Source organism: Lygodium microphyllum, chromosome 26, assembly GCF_053477565.2.
Source record: "Lygodium microphyllum isolate KBCC chromosome 26, Lygodium_microphyllum_v1.1.10, whole genome shotgun sequence".
Lineage (NCBI taxonomy): Eukaryota > Viridiplantae > Streptophyta > Polypodiopsida > Schizaeales > Lygodiaceae > Lygodium > Lygodium microphyllum.
Genome location: NC_141160.1, coordinates 54,055,507 through 54,079,007, shown reverse-complemented (window position 1 = coordinate 54,079,007; position 23,501 = coordinate 54,055,507). Strand labels below are relative to the sequence as shown.

Sequence of the window (23,501 nt, the reverse complement as noted above, 5' to 3'; positions counted from 1 at the left end):
CAGTTGGTGAACTACTCAACTCTAGAGGGTTTGTTTGATTGATTTGCAGAGACTCAAATTATCTCCTTAGAGACACCAGATGCAAGTCTCTCTCACATCTGTGAGCTGTCCCTGATGAGATGCCTGTAGAGGTCCTCTTGTCTCAACCGAGCACATTAGTACTTGTTTGGCTTGTGGACATTGGAGCTACTGATCATGAATCCTAGAGTGGACATTTTCATTCCCTAGCCCTTGCAGACATAGGAAATAACTCCTCGATCACAATTCAGGCCTAGGGTCGCATCAGTTTCCCCAGAGACCTAGATCTAGATCTCACTTTGTTGGATGATGTCTATCATGTCCTTCAAGTTGGGGTGAACTTGTTCATTTAGCAGCTTTGCCTATTGGGGTGAGCAGTTTTCTTCATATTGACCACAGTCGAGATCCTAGACTCTCAGACTAGCTTAGTGATTGCTCGCGGCAAGGCATAGCCTAATGGCCATTACCACATGACCCACTTTCTTACTGAGTTGATTGCTAATGATTCGGAGTTCCATCGCTTCCAAGCTTTGGCCACTACACGGGAGCCCACCGACTTTGAGCGTCTATGGTTTATTCGCTTAGGGGCATCTTGGCTATGACTTCCTTTATGAGCTGTCGCGTTAGGGGATGGTTGAGGGCCTTTCACTCCTAAAACTATCTTGAGAGGTCTGTAAAGCATATCAGCTAGGTAAGCAATATCGTAGATCCTTTTCTCAGAAGTCTATTACTCGAGTTGTTGAACCCCTTAGGCTCATTCATGTAGATCTTTGTGGTCCCACATCCACTGCCAACTTAAATGGCGCACTATACTTCTTTTTGATAGTGGATGATTTCTCTAGAGACATGTGGGCGTATTTCCTCAAGCACAAGTCCGATGCCTTTACTTATTTCAGTGCTTGGGTGTTGCATGTCCATAACCGGACTGGTCGTCGTGTGGGTACTATGATGAGTGATTCTGGTGGTGAGTTTACGTTCCACGAGTTTTCTGGGTTTCTACAGGAGCATAGCATTGTAGGCCAGCTGACATCTACCAACTCCCCTGCACAGAATGGAGTCATAGAGTGTAGAAACCGGATTGTCCTAAACATGGCACGCTCTATGCTATTCGCAACAAAGCTCCATGAGTGCCTTTGGGTCGAGGCTGTTAACACTTCAGTATATATCCTCAACTGATCCACGACTATGGCGGTCCCTAAAAAGACTCCGTACGAGGCATTCTTTGGCTCTCGGTGTGTTATTTCTCACTTTAGAGTTTTCAGTAGTCGTCCTTATACGGTCATTCGTGATGATAAGATAGAAAAGCTCACCCCTCAAGCAAATCTCTTGATTTTTGTGGGCTATTCTTCTAAAGCGAAAGCTTATTGTTTGTTTGATCCTCGGACAAACAAGGTGATCATTAGGAGGGATGTCGTCTTTGATGGGAGGGACATAGTGCAGTCCTCTGCACTAGACTTTTCATCTTGCCCTCGCTTACATCATTGGAGACTGTGCCTATTGAGCCAAGTCTAGTGCCCACTCCTAACCTTCCTGCAGACACTTTAGCTCCCCGGCCTCCTCTATGAGATTCGTTACCTCGCCAGTACCAGCAGACCATGCAGGATTCAGGGATCCTTCCACTGGATCTCACTTCGGAGGGCCCTAAAATGTCTACTTGGCTCGTCCCTCATGCTGCATATGCATTGTTGTTTAGAACCAATTACATTGCACATTTTGAGGTGGACAGTTGGCAGAGCTTGGTTATGTTAGCTATACCAGTCTATTATCTCTTGGTTGTGAGCTCCTGCTAGAGTTTGATGGAGACATAGGAGCTTTGGCAGTTTAGGTGCGTTTTCTTTATTTGTTACAGTCTTGTATGCATTCCTAGGCTAGTTTATGCTTTCCATAGTTTGCCTATAGTTGTCGGACATTGTTATTGTCATTTGGGATTTTTCTAGGGTCTCCCCTATTTTTCTCGCATTTTTCTCTCTAGTGACTAGCATTTAATGTTGGTCGGCCAGCATTTATGGCCCCTGCAGGAGCATGTTGGCTAGTTTTTTGGTGATTTGGCTATTTATAGCCGCACCCTCCACTTGGTAGATACATACACTCTTCAGTCTCATCAGTCTTCCGTTTGCAAGTGCACACTTCGATACTTCGACTCTCTATGCTTGGTGCTCTCATTGTCATCAACTTGATCTGGTGCCCTCACTGATGCTTTGGGTTGCGTGCAATGACTGATCAATCCATCTTCATTGTATCAGTATTCTTCTTCAGTCAGTGCAATATTCTTCCTTCATCTTTTATCTCCTTGCTTTCTCTCTCTTTGTGTGTTCGTGTGTCTCTTCCGTTGCGCACTCACAGTTGTATCCTCTTCTTAGGAGGTGTATTGTTTTCCTCGATGATATCTTTGTCACAAGGATGTAAAATTTTAAGATGCTTTAATCTTGCCGATAACATTTGATTAAGTTACTAATCAAATGTGCAAGGTCACATGTGATGCACATGGCAGTTATTCATGGTAACAAGCCAAGGACCTCGAGGATGCAGTGGATATCAAAGGCAAAACTTGTGATAAGTTATGGTAGCTAGGCTTTGGGGGTCAGTTGGTGTCAATTTTGACCCTACGACAGTTGTTTGGCCAATAAGTGTCAATAGTGACACTAGGGATTGGCATTAATTAATTAATTAATGCTAGTCTAAAGGTCAACAGAGGTTCGGCACCACTCTAGGTTGCAAATGGCCTAGCCAATTTAATTATGGATGGGCACATTTAATTTTGGGTAGGGTTAGAAGGATTGAAATTAATTTTCAGGATTATTTAATGCTGAAAATTAATTATATGGTTCGATAATGCTGAAAAAGGTTGTCACTTGGCAAAAATGCCCATGCAAACTGAGAAAACGTTTTTGGGGGCTAGGTCTCGGCCATTTAGTTATTTATAACCATAGAGAGAGAGAGAGAGAGAGAGAGAGAGAGAGAGAGAGAGAGAGATGCGACGGAAGGTGATGGCGATCCCTGTCCGCTCATCGACGTTCGTGGTGCAGTCGCCTCCTGCGTTTTAGGTGTAACGTTCTTCTCGTCGTGTCTGTCTTGGGGGTGTGTAGACGGCGTCAACGCTGCTTGCCCGTCGTCTGTTCTGGGGGCGAGGGTCCCTGCTGTCGCCTTTAAGTCCCGTGGGCCCTCGTTTCGTCCTGGTCCTGAGTGCCGCCCTGCTTCGCCCAATCGCTCTGTCCTGCCCTGTCTTCTGCCCAATCGCGTTGTCCAATCGCCCTGTCTTCTGCCCAATCGCGTTGTCCAATCGCCCTGGCTTCTGCCCATTCGTCCTGCTGGTCCTTTTCTGCCGAGGCGCCCAGTTGCGGTAAACCCTAAGCCAAACAGTTGGCAGAGAGGCAGTGTCTCGGCCGGAGTGCCCACTGATCTGTACAAAGACAGAGAGCGAGAGAGAGTGTGAGCGCTAGTGAGAGAGCAAGAGAGTGAGAAACAGAGAGAGAGAGGACAGAAGTATGGCTGGGCTGGATATGGCTTCGACCAGACGACGGTGGCAGCCCTTGGTCCGGATTCTGATACAGAGGAGCCGGAGGATATGGTTCCTTGCACGGAGGAGATGCCTTTTGGTTCTGACCTGCCGCCTGCGGGCAAACGCTCCAAGCATACTTCTGACGAGACAATGGGTCCTCAGGAACGTTCCTATGCGCAGGTTGCCTCTGATTCTGTGGATTCGCAGGAGATTGACTGGGAGCATTTGCTGGAATTTGCAAATACTTTGCTTGGCGATTATGTCCAGCATAATCATGAAGCTTTTTCTGACTCGGGAACTGATGAAGTGCTGGAAGCCACGGTGGACCCGAAAACTGTCTTGCGATCTTTTTCGGTGTTTTATGACCGTGCGCTTATACTTTTCTTCACTGGCAGAATCCCAGTGCTTTCCCATATTCGTCAGTGGCTGCACCATTTATTACAAGGGGAGTGTGTTGAGGAGATCTTTCTTGGACCCTGCGGCTTTTATGAGGTGCTGCTGAAATTAGAGAAGCATCGGGCTGAGCTCCTGTCCAAATTGCCATTGTTCTTTGATTGCTGCTTGGTCCATGTTGTGCCATGGCGCCCTATGGGAGACTTTCAGCGCCTGCTTCAATGTGAATGCCCGGTGTGGGTTGAAGTGGAAAATTGTCCGGCGGTCTATTGGCCATTGTTAAAGGATGCGATGGCAGTTGTGGGAACGGTGCTGGTTCCCCCAAGCCTAAGGGCCATGAATCGAAACTGTTTATGTATGTTATGGGACACGGCCAGGAAAAGGCCTGCGTGGCTTCGCCTCAACTGCTCTGGCATGCATCCTTTGCACTTTTGCTTGAAATGGGGCAACTTTGCAAGACACTGCTTCTCGTGTGGAAAATTGGGGCATTTTATGGCTGAATGCCCAGAGCGGCAACCGTCTTTAGATGATGCGCATGTTGTGCTGCCTATGGATGACATGGTGCTTGATGCTCCGGCACAGGAGACCCCCCAGCCACCTAATGTTTTGGATAAAGGTAAACAATAGGTCTTGGGTTTGGATTCCCGTAGCAATGACTGGCTAGAGGCACGTCCCAAGAAAGGTAAAAAGTTGGATGCAGGCCTGGCGGATTCTGGGCCTAATGTTTCACAGGATTCCGTACTCACGTATATGCGCAGGAAAGAAATGTTCTCTTCACAGCATGCTGCGCGTACTATGCTTCCTTCTGCCCCCCGTAATCAGTCTACAAGGAAAGTATATACAGAAGGTCCAAAGGGCCCACCTGCTAAGCTGGCCTTTGATACTAGAGGTAATGTGATTACACCCTGGGATCGTCGTTATCCCTGTTCCACTTCCAAGGCAGTGGATATTTCCTCTACCTCTAAAGCGGGCCGCCAGAATTCTTTTGCAGTGTTAGTTGATTTTCTGGATGAAGGTGTCCTGGACATTCTCACGGAAAAGGTGAAATCGAGGCAACAGGTGCCTTGTTCCTGATTCTCTTTTTTGAAGATATATGAAGATAGCCACGTGGAATGTGCGAGGCATTTGTTCTTGTCATAAGCAACATGCCATGTGGACTGTCTTGCATGAGAACCAGTGGGATGTCTTGTGTGCAGTTGAGCACAAGAGTCACGGTGAAGCATGAAAAGTTGTGGATTGCCATGGGTTTCGCCTGTTTTATGCAGGGACACATGCTATGCACTATTCTGGCGTGCTTATGATTGTCCATGAGAAATACCAGCCTATTCTTATTAAAAATGATGTACAGGGCCGCTTTGTGGTATTTGAAGGAGAGATCTTATGGTTGCTGGGCCTCTATGCTCTGAATGACCCTGCATCCCGACGGGATCTTTGGAAGACTTTGCAGAGCTCCATGTCACTTGGCAGAAGGGGTTTTTTGATGGGGGATTTTAATATGTGTGTTGACTCTTCTCAGTCCACTTCAGGGCATTCGGTGATGGATGCTCCGGAAAGTCGGGTGTGGAATGCCTTTGCTCTTCATGTACTTAAGCAAGATCTCTGGTCTTGGCTCCACCCTTCTTCTTCAGGGTTTACTTTTCATTCCGCACAATATGCAACTACCTGGTCGCGGTTGGACCGAATGTATATCATGTAGGGGGATGATTTTCTTCCCGAGATGCTAGAAATGAAAGTCTTGCAGCAATATGCCTTGTCGGACCATTTCCCTCTCCAGCTTGAGATGCTTGCACAATCTATTGCACCTTTTATGCAGTTGCTGGATACACTCCCTTTACGTTTCAACTCGTCTTATTTGAAGCATCCAATCTTTCAGGGCTATATGCAGCAATTGATTGAGAGGTTTCTATTGGACTTCGCCTCTGAGGGCTTGGCTTCCTTTGCACGGCTGCTCTCTAATGTGCAGCGGGTTGCTCGGCAGTATGGGATCCATCATGCCTCTATTTGTCGGCGGCGTCGACACGCAGCGGAGGATTCACTGGCTTTGGTTCGTTCGCTGCTGGTGGACACCCCAAATGATGAATTTTTGCTATCACTGGTGATGTGTTTGGCTGATCTTATTCAAGTATTTTAGTTGGAATCTTATCAGCAGGCCAAAATGCACAACTTGACTGACACATTGCAAGATAGTGCTTGTCAGACTCATAAGTTCTTTCACGCCTTGCATGCTTCTCCTGCTCGAGAAAATATGACTAGATTCCAGGATTCAGAAGGTCGCATGGTCACTGATCCGCAGACCATTGTCAATATGTGCATGAATTATTTTCTGGATCTTCTTGGTTCTTCTCCATCGCCTTCTAACGAGGTTACGCATGCACGCTCAGTCTTCTATGATCTGGTCCGCTAGCAGGTTCCACTTGATATGCAAGCTACTTTGGAGGCAGATATTTGTGAGGAGGAGGTTATGGATGTTTTGTTACACCTGCCTAAGGATAAAAGCCTTGGTTAGGATGGTCTCACCAATGAATTCTTTGAGAGCTCGGCCACCCAACTGGTGAAGCCATTGGCGGCTATGTTTCAGCAGGTTTGGGAAACAGGGGTCATGCCTTCCTCATGGAAAGAAGGCCTTATCAAACTGCTTCCAAAGGTTCCTTCGCCGTCAATGTTGCAACACTGGAGACTAATTTCTTTGATGGGTTCGATGTATAAAATCTTTTCCAAAGTACTGGCGAATCGGCTTCACAAGCACCTTCCAGCTATTGTGCATCCTCTTCAATATGGTTTCATTAAGGGCCGCAACATTCTGCATAATATTTTAAATGTGCAAATGGCTATGGACTATGCGAGGCACTCCAGTCAGGAAGTGGTATTGATTCAATTGGATCTGGAAAAGGCTTTTGACTATTTGGACTGGTCTTTCATTGCAGAACTTATGTCTACTATGGGTTTTGGTACTCGGATGTCCCGATTGATCTACACCATTAGTGTTGCGGCTTCTTCGCGCGTTATGCTCAATGGTGGGGTTACAGAGCCATTTGTCCTTGCACGCTCGATGAGACAAGGTTGCCCTTTGAGTCCTCTCTTCTTTTCCCTGGCGACCCACCTGGTTCTTTCAATGCTATCTTCAATGGCAGCTTCTGCTCAGCTGGCCGGATTGTCTCTTCCTTTGGGACAGCACTTCATTAGCCAATCTCTGGCTGATGATAGCTTTATGATTTTGCGTGCGGACAAGGACAACATTCGCAAGGCATTAGATGTTTGGACGCTCTTTGGTCATGCTTCTGGTCTTCATATCAATGCCTTCATATCAGCCATTCTCAGTTGCACGGAGTCTGATTTACAGTCATTGGGCTGGCAGGGTCAAGTTGTTCCGCGTGGCTCCATTGTCAGGCATCTTGGATACCCATTGGGGGTTGATGTTCGGCCAAAGGAACTACTGGAGTGGATTTCACAGAAACTGGCAGCTAAGTTTATGTATTGGAAGTCGCGAGCGTGGCCATTCCATGTCCGCCTCAAAGTGGCTCAGACAATTATGCTGCCAATGCTCACATATTTCTTGCCATTGTTGCCGTGGACTCCTACTACTTTGAAGGCTCTCACTCGCCCCATTCGTTTCATGTTATGGAAGAAGGATTCATTGCACGCAGGTATTTCGTGGATTTCATGGTCACATACATGTATCCCCAAACGCCTGGGTGGTGGAGCTATTTTGGATACTGAAATTCATATGCTGGCTCTTCGTTGGTCTCTTTTTCGCGTTATGTGTGTGGATCATCACCCGTGGACCATTATAGCCCGTTATTTTCTTGAGGACAGTGGGCTTCGACATGGTAATACACGACTTCGGTGCTCCTGGTGGCATGTCCTTAATGCTGACTCTCGGTTTTCCAGTCCCTTCTCCTCTCTGTTACTACATTTGGTTGGCTCCTGGAAAGTGGTGCTCCAAAAGGCGCGTTGGCATCCAGTGGGAGATTGCTTGCATACTAACTCCTTTCAACTGGAATTGTTGGCAGTCTCGAGATTACTTTCATGGGAAGACAAACATGAGCTCAGACCAAGATTTAACCGCATGGCCCGTTTGGGTGTGACTTCAGTTGCGGATGCCACCCTTGCCAGTCGTAATGTCTTCGCATCGTTTCGTACTGCTAGGAGACCTTTCAGAATCCCGCGCGGATACCGTGATTTATGGGAACAGCTTTTGTCAGTGCTTCAGGGCAGGCAACCCTTTCCTGCCCTCGTCCTTGGCAGGACTGGGACCTTGCAGGCCGCTTGAGTTTGGAAAAGGCCTCTGCTAATCAGGTGTATCATCTTCTGATTAAAGATCATCAATGGCTGGGTGTGAAAGCTAATACTGTATGGGGATTGCGGAAATCTTAGTCATGGTGGAAGGCAACTGTGATGGAGGGCTGGTTGAATAAGACACCTTTCAAATGTAAGGTCTTTCTTTGGCGGGTGATGATTTGTGGTCTTCCTCTTGCCTCGGCCCTTTCCAAGCGTCGAATCTTGAACGGCAATTGTTTCTTCTGTACCACTACTGTGGAATCAGCCCGACAATCGATTTATTTCTTGCCCGCTCGCCAAGAATATCTGGTCGCTCTTGTCGCCGCTTTAGCGCGTAGTGGTGGGGTCCTCATTAACCCCTTTCGATTGGGTTTTTGTGCGCCCAAAATACCCCACAGCGCCACAGTTGCATATGAAGATCTTATTCCACTTTTTCAGATATTGGGGATGCTGGCACATTTGGACCACTCGGAATGCCTTTCTTTTTGATTCGGCCTCTAATGTACCGAGACACATTGCCCGGCTTAAAGGTCTCTTGCATTGGCAGATAGATCTCATTCGGCACTCGGACTTGCTCCCTCGGGAGGACTTGCTTCCCTGGCATATGGCAATTTCCTCTGAGTCTTTGCCATGACTTGTGTAACTTTTTCGTGGCCTAGTACTGGGATTTTACACATGTTGACTTAGGGCCCTCGTGTATCTTGTAATCATGTAAACTTGTACCTTTTTTTCGTAATTAATACAATTACCTTTTACGAAAAAAAAAGAGAGAGAGAGAGAGGGGAGTTGTTGGTCCATTTTCGATTAGAGTACCTTTAAGCTTTGCCAACCGAAGCCTTTGGGGTTTTGATTAGAGTACAACAATTTGCTACAGAAGACAGCCATCTGTGGGCCTCAACAGGTAGCGGACAGCAGGGAAACACCTTCCAAGGGTTGGCAACAGCATTGCTGATCAGGTGGCAGCATTTTGGAGGTGCCTGGCAGTAGTTGATTGCATTAAATGTAGACTAGAGTAGGCAGTAGGCAGATTTTAGGGTTTTCTCGCGAAGAAATCAGATCTCTCTTTCATCTTGGCTTTCTCTCACCTTCTCCAGTAATTTCTCAAAAGATCTCAGCAGTTCTTAGCCATTCTCAGTAGCTCTCAGCCAGATTTGGTGGACTGTCGAAGGATTTATGCTATACACCCTAAATTTATGTAGAAATTAGGGTTTGACAGCCACCTTAGGACCTGTGCCAATAGGAGAAGGCATCGTACACTGAAATCAACATCTGAAATTTGTGGAATTGATAGGGAGGCAATTGACCCAAATTGCCTGTGGATTGTGTGTAAAGCAAGGGGTTGTGGAATCTCAACTTGTACAGTGTCTATTAGCAATCGAAGTTAAAGAAATACCAAAAGGGGCAGAAGTTTTAGGGCCAATTGAGTGTTTATTGTCCAAGATTGTTAAGGTAATTTGTGCATTTTAGTTCATGCTCATTTATTAATTGTTGTAATTAAGTGCTTGATTAGGTTCTACCACCCTATCCAAAGAGGAAGGCAGGTTTCATTTTGGTCTTCTGTAAATCTCAAGAGTCTAATACCAACATGAAGAAGACAAATGTTAGAGATTGAAAGAATTTAAAAGGGACGAGAATTTATGGTAATTGCAATCCCAGAGATGTAAGGGATCAATAACTTTTACGAAAGCTGCATGGTTAATATCAAGCTAGATTGGGGGTTTTACAGTGGTACCGACCCATACTACCGACTCATACAATAGTTTGGACCTTGAGGATCCATAGCTACTACAAGAACTGCTTGGTTAATGTGGAGCTAATTTATAGGATAACATATCTATACAAATATAAATATATATATAAGAAGTGAATAAAACCAAAAACATGTCTTCAATAATTTGACCTAAGGGATCTATAGTTGTTACAAGAACCGCTTGGTTAATGTGAAGCTAGATTGCAGAGTTATTTTTGTAGATATGATCACTTCTAGAGGGTCTTGCAGTGTGGGAGAATCAGCATTTCTTGAATGAGAAGAAGTGTTAATTCTACATGATGTCGGTCTCTTACTTGGAGCACATAAATTCCGTAGAGGTGATTTCTATGGATCCTAAGAAGGTCAAGGCAATCATGGAGTGGCCTTGTTCTAAACATGTGTCAAAGATGTGCATGTTCTTGGGATTGGCAATGTTTTTGTTTTATCACAGGTTCATGGAGCACTATGCATAAGTGACATTGCCTCCTATGGATTCCATGACATGGATGTGGATGCAAGAGATGGACCAAGCTTTCAAGGTGTTGAAGGCTATGTAATCTTTAGACTGTGTATTGAGATTGCTGAATTTCAATGAACCTTCTGTGGTGATTTGTGATGCCATTGATTGTGGTGTTGCAGCAGTGTGGCCATCCAGTTGCTTATGAAAGTTGGAAACTCAAGGCAGCTGAGTTAAATTATTCCACCTATTATAAAGAACTCTTGGCCATTGTGCATGTCTTAAAGAAGTAATTTCTTGTTGTTCGTCCTTTTCCTTTTCAGTCGTTTCCACATATGAGTTGGTTGCAATTTCATGGTATCCAATTTCTCCATGAAAACTTGCATCTGCATTTAATGACAAACAGACAAGTTCACAAATTGGTTGATGATTGCAGATATCTTCCTGTTTTGGCACATGATGATGCCTCTCTAATTGACATGCATTCCTTTGTTCAGCTGCTCTGTTGCACAATTGGTCCTTATTGAAGGCCATGGAAGTGTGGGTCTCTTGTATGACTTATCCAATTGAGCCCGTCTTTTAGGAGAGTCCAGGACCACCTTTGCTACCATCATCTTGTACATATGCGAGCAACTTTTGCAATGTTTGCAATTGTGCAGCAACTCTTTAGGCTGGTTAAGTTTGTAGATTACTGGCATAACACTGTTCAAAACCTTGATATTTTGCATCAAGCTCTAGCTTTAGGCACTAATCTTCTTTAAGCACTCGTGTTGATTTCATTGGCATTCACATAGTGATGGCAATTATAAATTCGCAATCTATTACTAGAGTGCTAATGCTCTGTTGAGTTGAATTTTGTGCTAACAGTGTTACTTTGTATGTTTCCAGGTTATGCAAAAATGTTTTGAGCTTTTGATAGGTTGGTCTTCTTATTTTTTTTGGGGGTGGGGTGGGGGGGAGTTGGTGGGGGCGTGGCGGCTGTTCTTAGTGCATAATTTATTTTCAACAATGACATTCAAACTCATCTTACTGTATGTTTTCTGATGCAGTCAGCCAATTCTCATTGTATGGTGTCTTCAAAGGGAATCGAGCAGACTTTCATGATGCAATGCCATCTCATCTTGCCAAGCCATTGTATGCAGCTTTTATACAAAAGTTAGGTCAAGCATATGTCAAGGAAAACGTTAAAGGTAAGACTACTAGAACAATCACAATTCAGCTGTACGTACTTTGAAGGTAATTTGGTCATTTATCTACAACTGTATGAGCAGATCCAGACATGTGTGATTAATGTATATTTTCCTGGTTTCTCAATTTAGAATCAAGGTTGTAAGCAGTTTCAATGGACTTAGTTCAAGACATTTAATACTTTCTAGGATTGACTTTGTCAAGGTTTTCTTTTTTTTAATTTCCTTTAGTTTTTCTTATGAGCTTTGAAGTTTTGGTAGCTGCACACAAGTTGGCGTGAAGCATACATTAATCTGAGTTAACATTTGGACATATTATTTTAAGTACCAGCCCAAGTACTATGGCCAGATTATACCTCATCCAGCTATTAACATAAATCAATTGCATATGGTATTGATGATGCTTGTTCAATACTTGCATCCAGATCTTTGGAATCACTATGTTATGGTCTTGGGAATGGTTACTTGATAATAACCAACCTTCTAGGAAGCTACAACTAGTTGATGTGGCTAAGGACAACTTACAAAGTAACAACTTCAGACCATACTTCTGTTGATATAGGAGACTTTTCATTCTCCCCTTTCCTATTTCAGATGCAATAGGCGATTTGTCACTTCTATATGCTTTTACATTGAGAGTAGACTGCATGTAAAAACTATACATCAAGATGATCATTGCATGATACTGAGCCTATATCTCATGTTTGCATGTAAGTCCACTCAAGTTTAACATACCGACTGAATGACTCACCTTCAAAACAGTGTATTGAATTTAGAAACTGGTAAGTTCAAATATTGTGAGCTTCTTGGGTTTGCCTTGAAAATTCTACCTCAGAACACATTACACCTCTATGTGGTCTGAGGTACACTTAAGCATGTACAACACTTCTCCAATTGACTAGCAAAGGCAGGATTGACAATCCTTCTAGTAGAAGACCAATGAAGGGATGGGTGCTTTTGCAATCCTCTCTACAAATTTGTACTCACGTCTCTAATTGACTGATGAGGATGTATAAGCATCTGAAGATAGAGGACACACACTGCACGTACGCAAAGAGGGGTGCTGAACCATTCCCAAGAGAAGAATGAAAAGGATGACAAATACAAGACTTTTACAAAGACAGCTTGGAATGGTGGTCGAAACTTCAGAGTCTTTATTGGCATAAAGATTAGTTTCTTCACTCTCCTTTTCTAGTGGTACCTTGGGATCCTAGGTGGGACATCTTGTGCTTTTGCAGGATTGGCACCGACTCTTTGACTACTATACATCTTTGCTAGTTGAATAGGCTTTTGGACCTAGGTGCAGAAGTGATTGTTACTCTTAGAGCGGGTTGATGATGCTAATATATACTTTGGAGACTTGACCTTTGTCGTTGCTCTGAATAAGACCCCAATGGTCATTATGATCACATACAGATAGTATTTCCGACATGATCAGAGATGCAACATGGTGGGTAGTTGTCTGATTTAGGGGCAGTGTGCAGCCAGGTGGCTCTTATTTCTATTGCAGGTGAAGAGTGTGGTCATTGGTACAGTAAGGGGCATCTGCCCTTATGTCCATGTTGAATAGGACACCTGTACCTCCTGGGATAACTCTTTACAGTAAGATATAAAGTGAGTCAGGAACTTTGACTTTGGGCAACTGTGGAGCATGCATCAAAGGCATCGTACTGGATGAGCAAGAATGACCTCAATGGTAAAGCACAGATAAAGAACTTGTTGGGGAGGATTCGAGTGCAAATTATTTTGCTCAAGAAGGATGGCAGACGTATGGCCTCACTAGCAATATGACGAGTTCTCAGCCGAGCTACAGTGCTTCAGGGTTTGCGCAACCTTCTCCTTGTTGCTGATTTTCCAGTTGGTGTCAGGGTGTAGTAGGGTTTGCAGAGAGAACATGTAGCATATGGACATGTTTAACAAATGAACTCAGAAAAACACAAATGGAGAAATTAAAGAAATGAAAGCTGAAATGAACTCAATAAACAAACCAAGTATGCTATGTGATACAACGGATGCGCAAGGAGTTGAGGGTTGTCCAACAACCACTATCTCTCATGGGAGCAGGGTGAGGAATGCTGAAGGAGAGTGTTGTCCTTTCAAATGGATCTCGAATGTGGCAACCCATTGAAACTTGGTGTCAAATCTGATGTGCTGTCCTGGTTGCAATAGTGGTAGAAGAGGAGGCCAAACCGAGCTGTCCAGGCTGAAAAGTGTCAGTGAGTCTGAGGAGTTCAGCAGTGCAGCAAAGTGCAGGAGTCCTTTCATGGAAAAGCTGCCTGAAACAGCAATGCAGTGATCCAGATGCAGTCAACTAGTAGTGGAGTGTGAGGACAGCAAAGGGCAGCTATCAGGTCACCAACCAGCAAGAGATGACAAGGAGGGAGCAAGGGTGGCACTGATTATGGTGTCAAATCTGATGTGCTGTCCTGGTTGCAATAATGGTAGAAGAGGAGGCCAAACCAAGCTGTCCAGGCTGAAAAGTGTCAGTGAGTCTGAGGAGTGCAGCAGTGCAGCAAAGTGCAGGAGTCCTTTCATGGAAAAGCTGCCTGAAACAGCAATGCAGTGATCCAGATGCAGTCAACTAGTAGTGGAGTGTGAGGACAGCAAAGGGCAGCTATCAGGTCACCAACCAGCAAGAGATGACAAGGAGGGAGCAAGGGTGGCACTGATTATGGTGTCAAATCTGATGTGCTGTCCTGGTTGCAATAATGGTAGAAGAGGAGGCCAAACCAAGCTGTCCAGGCTGAAAAGTGTCAGTGAGTCTGAGGAGTGCAGCAGTGCAGCAAAGTGCAGGAGTCCTTTCATGGAAAAGCTGCCTGAAACAGCAATGCAGTGATCCAGATGCAGTCAACTAGTAGTGGAGTGTGAGGACAGCAAAGGGCAGCTATCAGGTCACCAACCAGCAAGAGATGACAAGGAGGGAGCAAGGGTGGCACTGATTATGGCTTGTTAGTTTTTCCCTCCCATCTGCAAACACACCTTACACGTTTGTATGTGTGTTAAAGATGTGAGCATCTTTTACACCTCCCAGCATGAAATAAGGGTCAAACAGTTTGGGGAAAACTGTAGGCCTATATAATGAGACCCTAGTTTTTGTACTTTTATGTCACTTATTATTATCAATCTCCCCAGCCATGGAGTTCCATCTGCCATACCCTGCTAGAACTCTTGAGCCATTTGTCCTACCAAAAAACTCTGGAGTTTCATACTTGCATAAATTTAATCTAGAATATGTTTTAGGGCCATATAAGAGCTGAGAAAAATTATTCAATATTATGAGATTAACTTTTAGGAAGTTTAATAGTCGGAGACACAGGGGACCATCTCAATAGCTAGGAGGAGGTATGGGCTAACCTGGCCAGCATCATCAGTTGGCAGATCTGGTGTGTCAGCTGCTGGACTAAGAGTGTTGGTAGGGATGCACTTCTAACACCATCCTTCCGTCCATATGGATTCACTTCAAGTATCTTTGATGGCTTCAATAGCTGTTTGTATGTAGTCTTACTATGTCTAACCATCATAGTTTTTCTAACGAAATTATATATTAATTTTTCTATTGGAGAAAAAGGACTAGTAGCCTTACCATAAGCAAGGAAACGATCATCATAGTTTCTCTAGTGTAGTTATACATTAGTTTTTTAATGTGAGAGAAAAGGACTAGTAGCCTTTTCATAAGCAAGGAAATAACCAAAGCTTATCAGCTGGAAGGGACAGAAAATACTGGAGCCTTATTGATAACTACAGTTTGGCTGAAAGCAGGCAATGAATTCAGACCTGCTATCATCATGCTGCGGATGTTATGAGGAGTTGGGGAATGCCCTCTATAGCAGAGATATTGGACAAGCAGAAGGGGATAGGGTAGGTTAGAGCTCTCGCATCCTGTGCAACTAAACACCAATAATGCCCCCTCTACTCTATCCACCAACCCTAAAGATCTGGAGGCCTACTGTTATTGCAAAGAACCCACTACACACCTGGGTGTTCTTGATGAAGAAGACAAAAGCTATGAAGGGTCAGAAGAACAACCAAAGCTGAAGCAAGCATGCAGATCAGTTCTGCACCTCTGGCACTAAGCACACGTACTTATCCCTGCATGCACCTGTACATGACATGGCAGATCAGATCCCTATCTACCTCTGCTGATCAACCTCAGATCCTTGATCAGATCCACTACTGCAACACCTCAGCTACATTTGCAATTCTGGTATTCTGAACTGATGAAAGTTCATTGAACTTTCAACTACTGACAAACATGGCAAGGGTCATTGGGCATATACTCGTATCATTTCTAGGGAGCTGAAAAAAGAGCTATACAGAGCTGCCTGTCAATGTGTTAAATCCTGCATGTACACAGCTACTTTGACCAGAGCAGACCAGGATGAACTATCTTGTCTTGATAACTCAGTCTGTAAGCTCAGATTGTGTGCACATTGTCTGTCTATCTCAATTCAATTTTGGGGGTATACAGGGATGAGAACCTTGAGATTGCATATGATGTACACAGAAATCATCCCAATTGTGAAGAAAAGAGGGGTTACCACTCTGATCAGGAACTATAACTGTATTGACTCGGCAAGATATGTGGTCTGTTTGCCAGCAATATTTAAACACTGTGTATACAAAAATGGAAGTCTGGAGATTTACTGACATAGATTCAACACTCATGAAGCGTATGGGGATAGAACTTCTTTTCTAAGTAAAAAGAAAATTTACTTGAACTCATAAAGAAGACAAGCAATCTGAAACAATATATCACTATGAGTACAAACACTACATATGACTGCTTGTAGAAAGGAGATGGCAACCTGAAATCTTCAAAGTCTGATCTTTCTTAGCCAATCCAATCATGAAGATCAATAGGCATTCAACTCTAAGCAAAAGTACAATCTGAATTCACCCAGACTTATGAGCAAACAGCCAGCGTGCAACTGCATAAACCATGTCTGTGTACAGAGAGAGATGTTTGCAATTTTTCACAAGTCTGATGTATGCTTCTCTCCAATCATGTAGATCCAATGATAAGAGAAGATGAAATGAAATGATTCAGACCGATAACGGACAGAAGGGTTTAATTCTGAAGTATGTAAGGATTATCTTTAGAAGTTTATCGTTCGAGGCCTGGACTACACAATGTTGCCTAGCTGCCCCAAAACATCACTGCATGAACTAGTGAAACAACAAGAGATATCACTAACAAACTGATTCAGAAGATGATAAATAGGGAAGGCATTGCTGCAACCATCAACAAAGGCTCAAAAGCTTTCAAGGAAGGGAGACCAACCTAACCTTCTACAAGCATGTTCTAACTCCTGGCAAGCACAAAACAAGTATCAAACTCCTCAAGCTCCAATTCTCACTGCTCATATGCAGGTCAGACAAGGCAACTCCTTTCTGTCTCCTCTCTCCAACCTTGTGGTATCCAGTCTCTAGATGATAGCATCTGTTTTGCTTTCAGCATGCAAACAACTTGCATGGTCATCCTCCTCCATCCATCCACCTAAGTCAATTGCTACTTCATGAATGGACTTAGGCACTTATTTTTCCTAAAGCCTGGGTATCCTAAGCTCTTTCAGTTTCCTAGGCATAGTCCTAACTCCCTTATCACTTTGGGCACTAATTTATAGCATCTATTCTAGTGTTTACCCTAAGTGGTCTGGGTCAGGCTTTATTTCCACGCATTTAGCCCCCTCAAATGGATGAAAGCCCTTCAGGAGTTTTATCTACTGCAAGCATCATTAAGCTATCCTGGATTATAAGGTCTATTGATACTCACCTAATTTGAAATAATAGTCTGTCAAGTCATGAACTCTTCTGTTCTCCTATCTGGATACGTGCGAAGTATCCAGATCAAATTTGATCTACTGCAAATCCTTCAAGATGCTCTTAGTCTTCTGACTGCCATACCATAATTCAGCTTCATTTGCAGATCTAAGGATATAATCGGTACCCTCAGGATCCTATGTGCATAGACCTCCTCTAAGCTTCATTAATATAGTAACCTTCAGTATTTCCAGCTCCTTGTGCATGGTAGGAGGAACAACCTGCTTGTCTATCTTCTCGACTCTCAGCCTTCAGCTCCTCATGAATAAATATGACATGGTGTTTCTGTTCCCCACTCCTCCAAATTTTGCCATTTCTGTTTCCCCATCTCCATCAACCATGGACTCAAATCCTTGATCAGGTCCACTAGTGCAATACCTCAGCCACTTTGCAATTCTGTAATTCTGGGCTGACGAAAGCATGTTGAAGTTTAAACCACTAACAAAGATGGCAAGTCTCATCACCCATGTAACACAAAATACGGTACTAAATGGTACCTTAAGATTTTATAAGGTACAATACGATATTAGTATGAAAAAAAAATGACTTGATTTTTTTGGACTAAAGATAATAGAGTAGAATGTGTAAAGTCTAAATATCAATGCTATTAGACTAAAGATAATAGAGTAGATGTTTAAAGTCTAAATATCAATGCTATTAGACTAAAGATAATAGAGTAGATGTTTAAAGTCTAAATATCAATGCTATTAGAGTATATAAGATGAATATTAAAGGGTAACATGCCAAAACCTCATGCTGCATGCGTAAGATGTGCTACTGTTACCTACAAGTTACAAGTACATAGATGGGAGTGGATGCGTCATACACGAAGGATCGTACAAATAAGAATAGGCTCGAGAGAGAGAGAGAGAGAGGCTTGAGGGAGCTGGAGAGGCTTGAGAGAAAGAGGGTGTCACAGAGAGAGAGAGAGAGAGAGAGAGAGAGAGAGAGAGAGATGGGCTTTAGGGGGAGAGAAAAAAGAAAGAAAGAAAGGAGAAAGAAATATGTAGGCTTGGGGGAGAGTGGCCAAAAAGGGCCAGTTCTTTCGTACTAAATCATATGAATACATACAATAAGGTACATAGATGGGAGTGGATATATCATACATCAAGGATCATACAAATTAGAGCTGGCTTGAGAGAGAGAGAGAGAGAGAGGGAGGGAGGGAGGGAGGGAGGGAGGGATAGGCTTCACGGAGAGAGAAAGAGGAAAGAAAGAAGAGAAAAAAAGAAAGGAGAAAGAAAGAAAGAAAGTTGTAGCCTTGGGGAAGAGTGGCAAAAAGTGCCAGTTTTTGGGTACTAAATTGTATGGATACGTGCGGTATGGTACCGTATGGATCGTACCATATGAATCAGTCCGTACTTCGTATGGAGACAACCCTAGAACTCTCAAACAGTGATATATGTCAAATTGTTCAACTATAAAGAACATGAACTGAATCACATTGTCTAGAGAAGACCAGGCTGAGCTATATTAGCTTGACAGTTCCGTCTGTCTGTTTGAATTCAATGCTGGGGGTACACAGAGATGACACCTAAAGATTGCATACAGTAGTACATAGAAATCATCCCAATGATGAACAAAAGAGGGAATACCACTCTGATCAGTAAGTATATGTGTATAAACTCAGCAAGTTATGCAGTCTGCTAGTTTAAACTCTGTGTTTACGAAATGGAAGTCTGGAGATTTGCTGACGTAGATTCAGCACTTTGATCATGAAGTATGTGGGGTAGAACTTCTGAGCAGAGAACACCTGCTTGGATTTATAAAGAAGACAAGCAATGCATGCCAACATTATGCCACTGCAAGTGTACACAGTGCATATCACTGCTTGTACACGAGATGGCAACTTGACATCTTCAAAGTCGGATGTCTCAGGCAATCCAATCACAAAGATAAATAAACATACAACCCTGACCACAAGAATAATCTGACTTCACCCAGCCTTTGAGCAGACAGCAGCATGCAACAGATAAACTGCTTTGTACAGAGAGAGATGTCTGCAATTTGTCACAACCCTGATGCGTGTTAATTTCTCCAATTATATAGACCCAGTGATCAGAGAGGATCAAATTAACTGATACAGACTGATAGCAAAGGGTTAGCCTGTAATGATGTTTCACTGCTCACAGCATCTCCAACAGATGGATAGAATGGTTCAATGCTGAAGTATATAAGAATTATCTGTAGAAGTTCATCTTGGGGCTGGGCTATACTATACAATTGTGATTAGCAAATTACAAAAGGAATTATTTCAGAAAGGAGAGCAAACTAGTTGCCCCAATTAGCGACAAACTAATGAGAAGATAATCAACAGGGAGGCATTTCAATTGTCTCAACTATCAACAAAAGGCTCAGAAGCTGTGTAGGGGAGGAAGACCAACACACCCACAGCATGTTCCAAGTCCTGGCAAGCAAAAAATAAGAATCCAAATCCTCAAGCTCCAAGTGTACTTCTTATACGCAGGCCAGAGAAAGTAGCCCCTTTGCTTTCTTCTCTTTCTCTTCAACTAAGTGGTACCCAACCTCCAGATGACAGGCTCTCTTCTGCTTTCAGCATGCAGATGACCTGCATGGTAATCCTTCTCCATCCAATCCACTTAAGTGAATTGCTCTAACTCCTTAGTACCTTTGGCAGTTATTTCTAGCAATTCTAGTGTCTGCCCTAGGTTATCTGGGTCAGGCTTTATATCCACACAGAGTCTTCTTATACGTAGTATCCAGATATGCTGTCTTTTCACTTAGATTACAGCCATCAGATATTTGTTCGAGTCCTTACACTGATGTAGCTTTAATCTGTAAAGCAGTCCTGTGTCTACATGCCCTTGCTGAAACGGCTGCATTCAAGCTCACTTGTGGTCTAACACCTGAATGACATGCCAGGTTCTCTCCCCCCTTCCCTTCTTCCCCAACAGAAAAGGAAAAGGAATCCATGGCCAGTCAGCCGTTTAAGCCAACTCTCAAATAGACTCTGCTTTTATGCAACTTACTGTGTTTGCAGCATACGTTCTGAATGTAAAGTCATTTTCAATTTCAAGAAGAACAGTGAGTGCTAGCCTTTCTATTTCCATGCCCTTAATCTTAAGCTTACCCTGTTTAAACTCTAGAAAAAAGTACACACGGTGATTCTTTAAGTCATTTCACAGGAAGTATAAGCATAGCGTGACAATCTTGTTTCTTGTGTCAATTGCAGAAGGTATCTTTGGAATCAAGAGGAAGGTAATTGAGCTCCTTTCTGTGTGTTTAGTTGGATCTCGGTCAAATTAGCAATAAGACATTCCATTCAAATGTGAGTTTCTCTTGAGTAGGTCCATTTAGTGAACAAGGGGCCTCTAGCAATTCAGCTAGATTCTCCCACGAGGTGATTTTTGTGGAGTCCTGTACAATCAAAGCAACCAGCAGTACTCTACTCTCTGGACTTTCATGTGATACTGTAAGTTTTAGTTAGGTGTTGATGCACATGCAATCTGCTTCTTATCTTCATCATCTGAAGGCTTTATTGGTCTAGACAAGCCAAGTATTGCTCATCTTCTACTCACATGGTTTATCGCTTCAATTGCAGAAGGTATCTTTGGAATGAGGAAGAAGGTGAGTGGGCTTATCTGGGTCAAATCAGCAATTGGATATTTGATTTCAATGCAAGGTTCTTTTGTATATGTAGATCCATTTAGTGAACGATGGCCCTCAGCAATATCTTTAAGAAATCAATATCTATATCTATACCTATATATATATACTTCTCTTGAATTTTCGAATCTACCAAGCCTAACACAGAACCTGACAAAAGTGCACCCAAACCCGTATGGCACTTATTCCATGAATCCTAGCCAAATGTAAATTGAAAAAAGTATTAAAAAGTCTTCACTTTAACTAAATATAAGGAGACCTTTTTCTCATTTTTCCACCACAAAGAGAATGACATTATTAATGATTTGCACATGAGTATTTTGAGTGCTCTCTCTCTCCCCCAAAAAAAACACACCCCTCCCCCCTCAGCACTATCTCCCATAGGGTCTTTAAGACATTAGGGATTGGGATCCACATGCAAGAATGTTGTCAATGGGATCAAACGATTCTACTAGTTGGAAAGTTAAATCCAACTATGCTTGTAAATCCTACTAGTTGGAAAGTGGGTTGACTGTTGGTTTTTTAAGGCCATGTGTTGCATGGGCCTCAACAAACTCGTCAGGTGGCGGCAAAGAATTGTGGGGTCCACATCCACATAAAATGGAACTGTGTGGACTTCCAAGTTTTTGGACGTGGATAGCCTAAGACCAAAGTAAACTCCGCATAAAATATAAACCTAGCCTATGATTGTAAACTAGACCAATTAAAATTCTAAAGGTCACCCAAAATTGTTATCACAAGAAATACTCTCGATATATTACCAATAGAACATCTTTGCACACAAGATGTGTTGAGCAAATGTTGGAATGAAGCTTTGAGGTCCTTGTTTGAGTCACACCCAATCTATTAAAGTGTGAGTCTTCACAATTCAGTAGTTATGGCTTTCACATCAAGGTGCATTTCTCTCTCTCTCTCTCTCTCTCTCTCTCTTATGTTTTCAATATATGCATTGTGACATTGTCATGATGTTTTGGTGATATATGCTTGTACAATCAATGGATATAGACTATAGGAAGTGATATTGAGATTGAGAATTTTGACATGAATACAGAATTGTCAAATGAATCATCAAGTGTTGAGGCTAAGATGCATGAATACTTTGCCGAAGATAATGGTACTTCACAAGAATGTAGTGGCATTATACCAAGCCCACACAATTTTACCTCATGAACGTACTTCTCTCTTGATAGAGAGTGCTATAGCTTGATGCTAAGTGATTTGAACATTAAAAAAGCCATTACATTGGAGGTACTTAAACAACACAATCGAAGAGAGTTGTTGGACTTGAAAAAGTGAAGAAGGATCAAAACAAATCTTTGCACTTATAGAAATGATGTTGTGGCCTTGAAATCAGAACCATCATTGTATATTACATGTTTGGAGGATTAAGAAAGCATTGTCATTACAAACCACAAACAAGATTACAAGTTCTCATGAAGGTGTCAATGTGACAATTGACTCTACCAAATCCAAGTGGTGCATTAATATGAGGAAGTATGAAATTCCTCTTTATGTAAAGGAGCTCATCAAATTCTTGTACTTGCATGGTGTCTATAAAGTCTTGTGAATCTAATGGTTCGTGTTTATTTTTTAGTAAAGGGGTGGAAAGAAAAACCCCTATCTTGAAGCTTATGTCATATGTATCTCTTGTGGAGCACAAGCTTCAATAGATGATGGTTAAACACAAAGTTAGATTGGACATGTTTCACTCCATGAAAAAGTATGGTCCATCCAAGACGATAGTGAAATATGCATGTCATCATAGCGGTAGCATAGCTCGAAAGAGACTCTCAAATACGTAGATAGAGAACCTTTCAAAAAAAGTGATTGTCCATTTAAGGTGCAGATTGAGTACAAAGATGATCACCAAGAAGTTATTATATGAATACATATTGTACATGAGAGGCATATACTAGGTTCTTGTGTTGATTTGTATCATTTACTGATGCATCCATGTGCTATTGATTGTTGCAAGGATGATTTGTTTGACGTTGGAATGTGTTGCCACATTGCCAATATAAGCCTAACAAAAGAATAATTTCATTCGAAAAGTGTCTCTCCATTTGATTGTGCCACCTTTAGATTCTCCATGATCCCAAAAGTGCAAACATTGTTTTATCAAATATGAAATGGAGACATGTTCTCTTCTTTTAGCTAATAGCTTTATCATCTAAGAGTGCTTTGAACATCAATGCTATTGCCACGTTGTACGTAAAATTTTCAAGGATGATTAGGTAGTGATGTACTTGGAAGGTATTTGTCATAATATTTTTTATATTTATGTGTTATAGATATTATTACATTTATGTGATAAAGCGTTCTCGATTCCTATAGCTGTTGTATTTCCAACTATATAATTCTCATGCAAAAGAGAATAAGGATAGACCATTTACATTAGTTATTCAAGATTAGTAGATATGAGCAAGAAGTTCTCCAAGAATAATGCTTGGGTGATTGACATTACATTTAAGA

At 42.6% G+C, this 23,501-nt stretch overlaps 1 protein-coding gene across 2 annotated transcripts in view; it reads left to right on the top strand.

Moving 5' to 3' along the window:
- The window catches only part of LOC148013282 (uncharacterized), a 30,233-nt gene extending 8,915 nt beyond the window's left edge, over positions 1-21,318 (top strand). The window contains exons 4-8 of one of the 2 annotated variants that reach the window (XM_087667700.1): positions 11,284-11,314; positions 11,445-11,585; positions 20,596-20,621; positions 20,711-20,835; positions 20,965-21,318. In XM_087667700.1, the coding sequence (XP_087523826.1) occupies positions 11,284-11,314; positions 11,445-11,585; positions 20,596-20,621; positions 20,711-20,767 (255 nt within the window). In that variant the 3' untranslated portion in view covers positions 20,768-20,835; positions 20,965-21,318. Of the gene's footprint in view, positions 1-11,283; positions 11,315-11,444; positions 11,586-20,548; positions 20,622-20,710; positions 20,836-20,964 lie in introns of those variants that run through there. The other variant, XM_087667701.1, reaches the window with a different exon arrangement.
- The last annotated feature ends 2,183 nt before the right edge of the window (positions 21,319-23,501 follow it).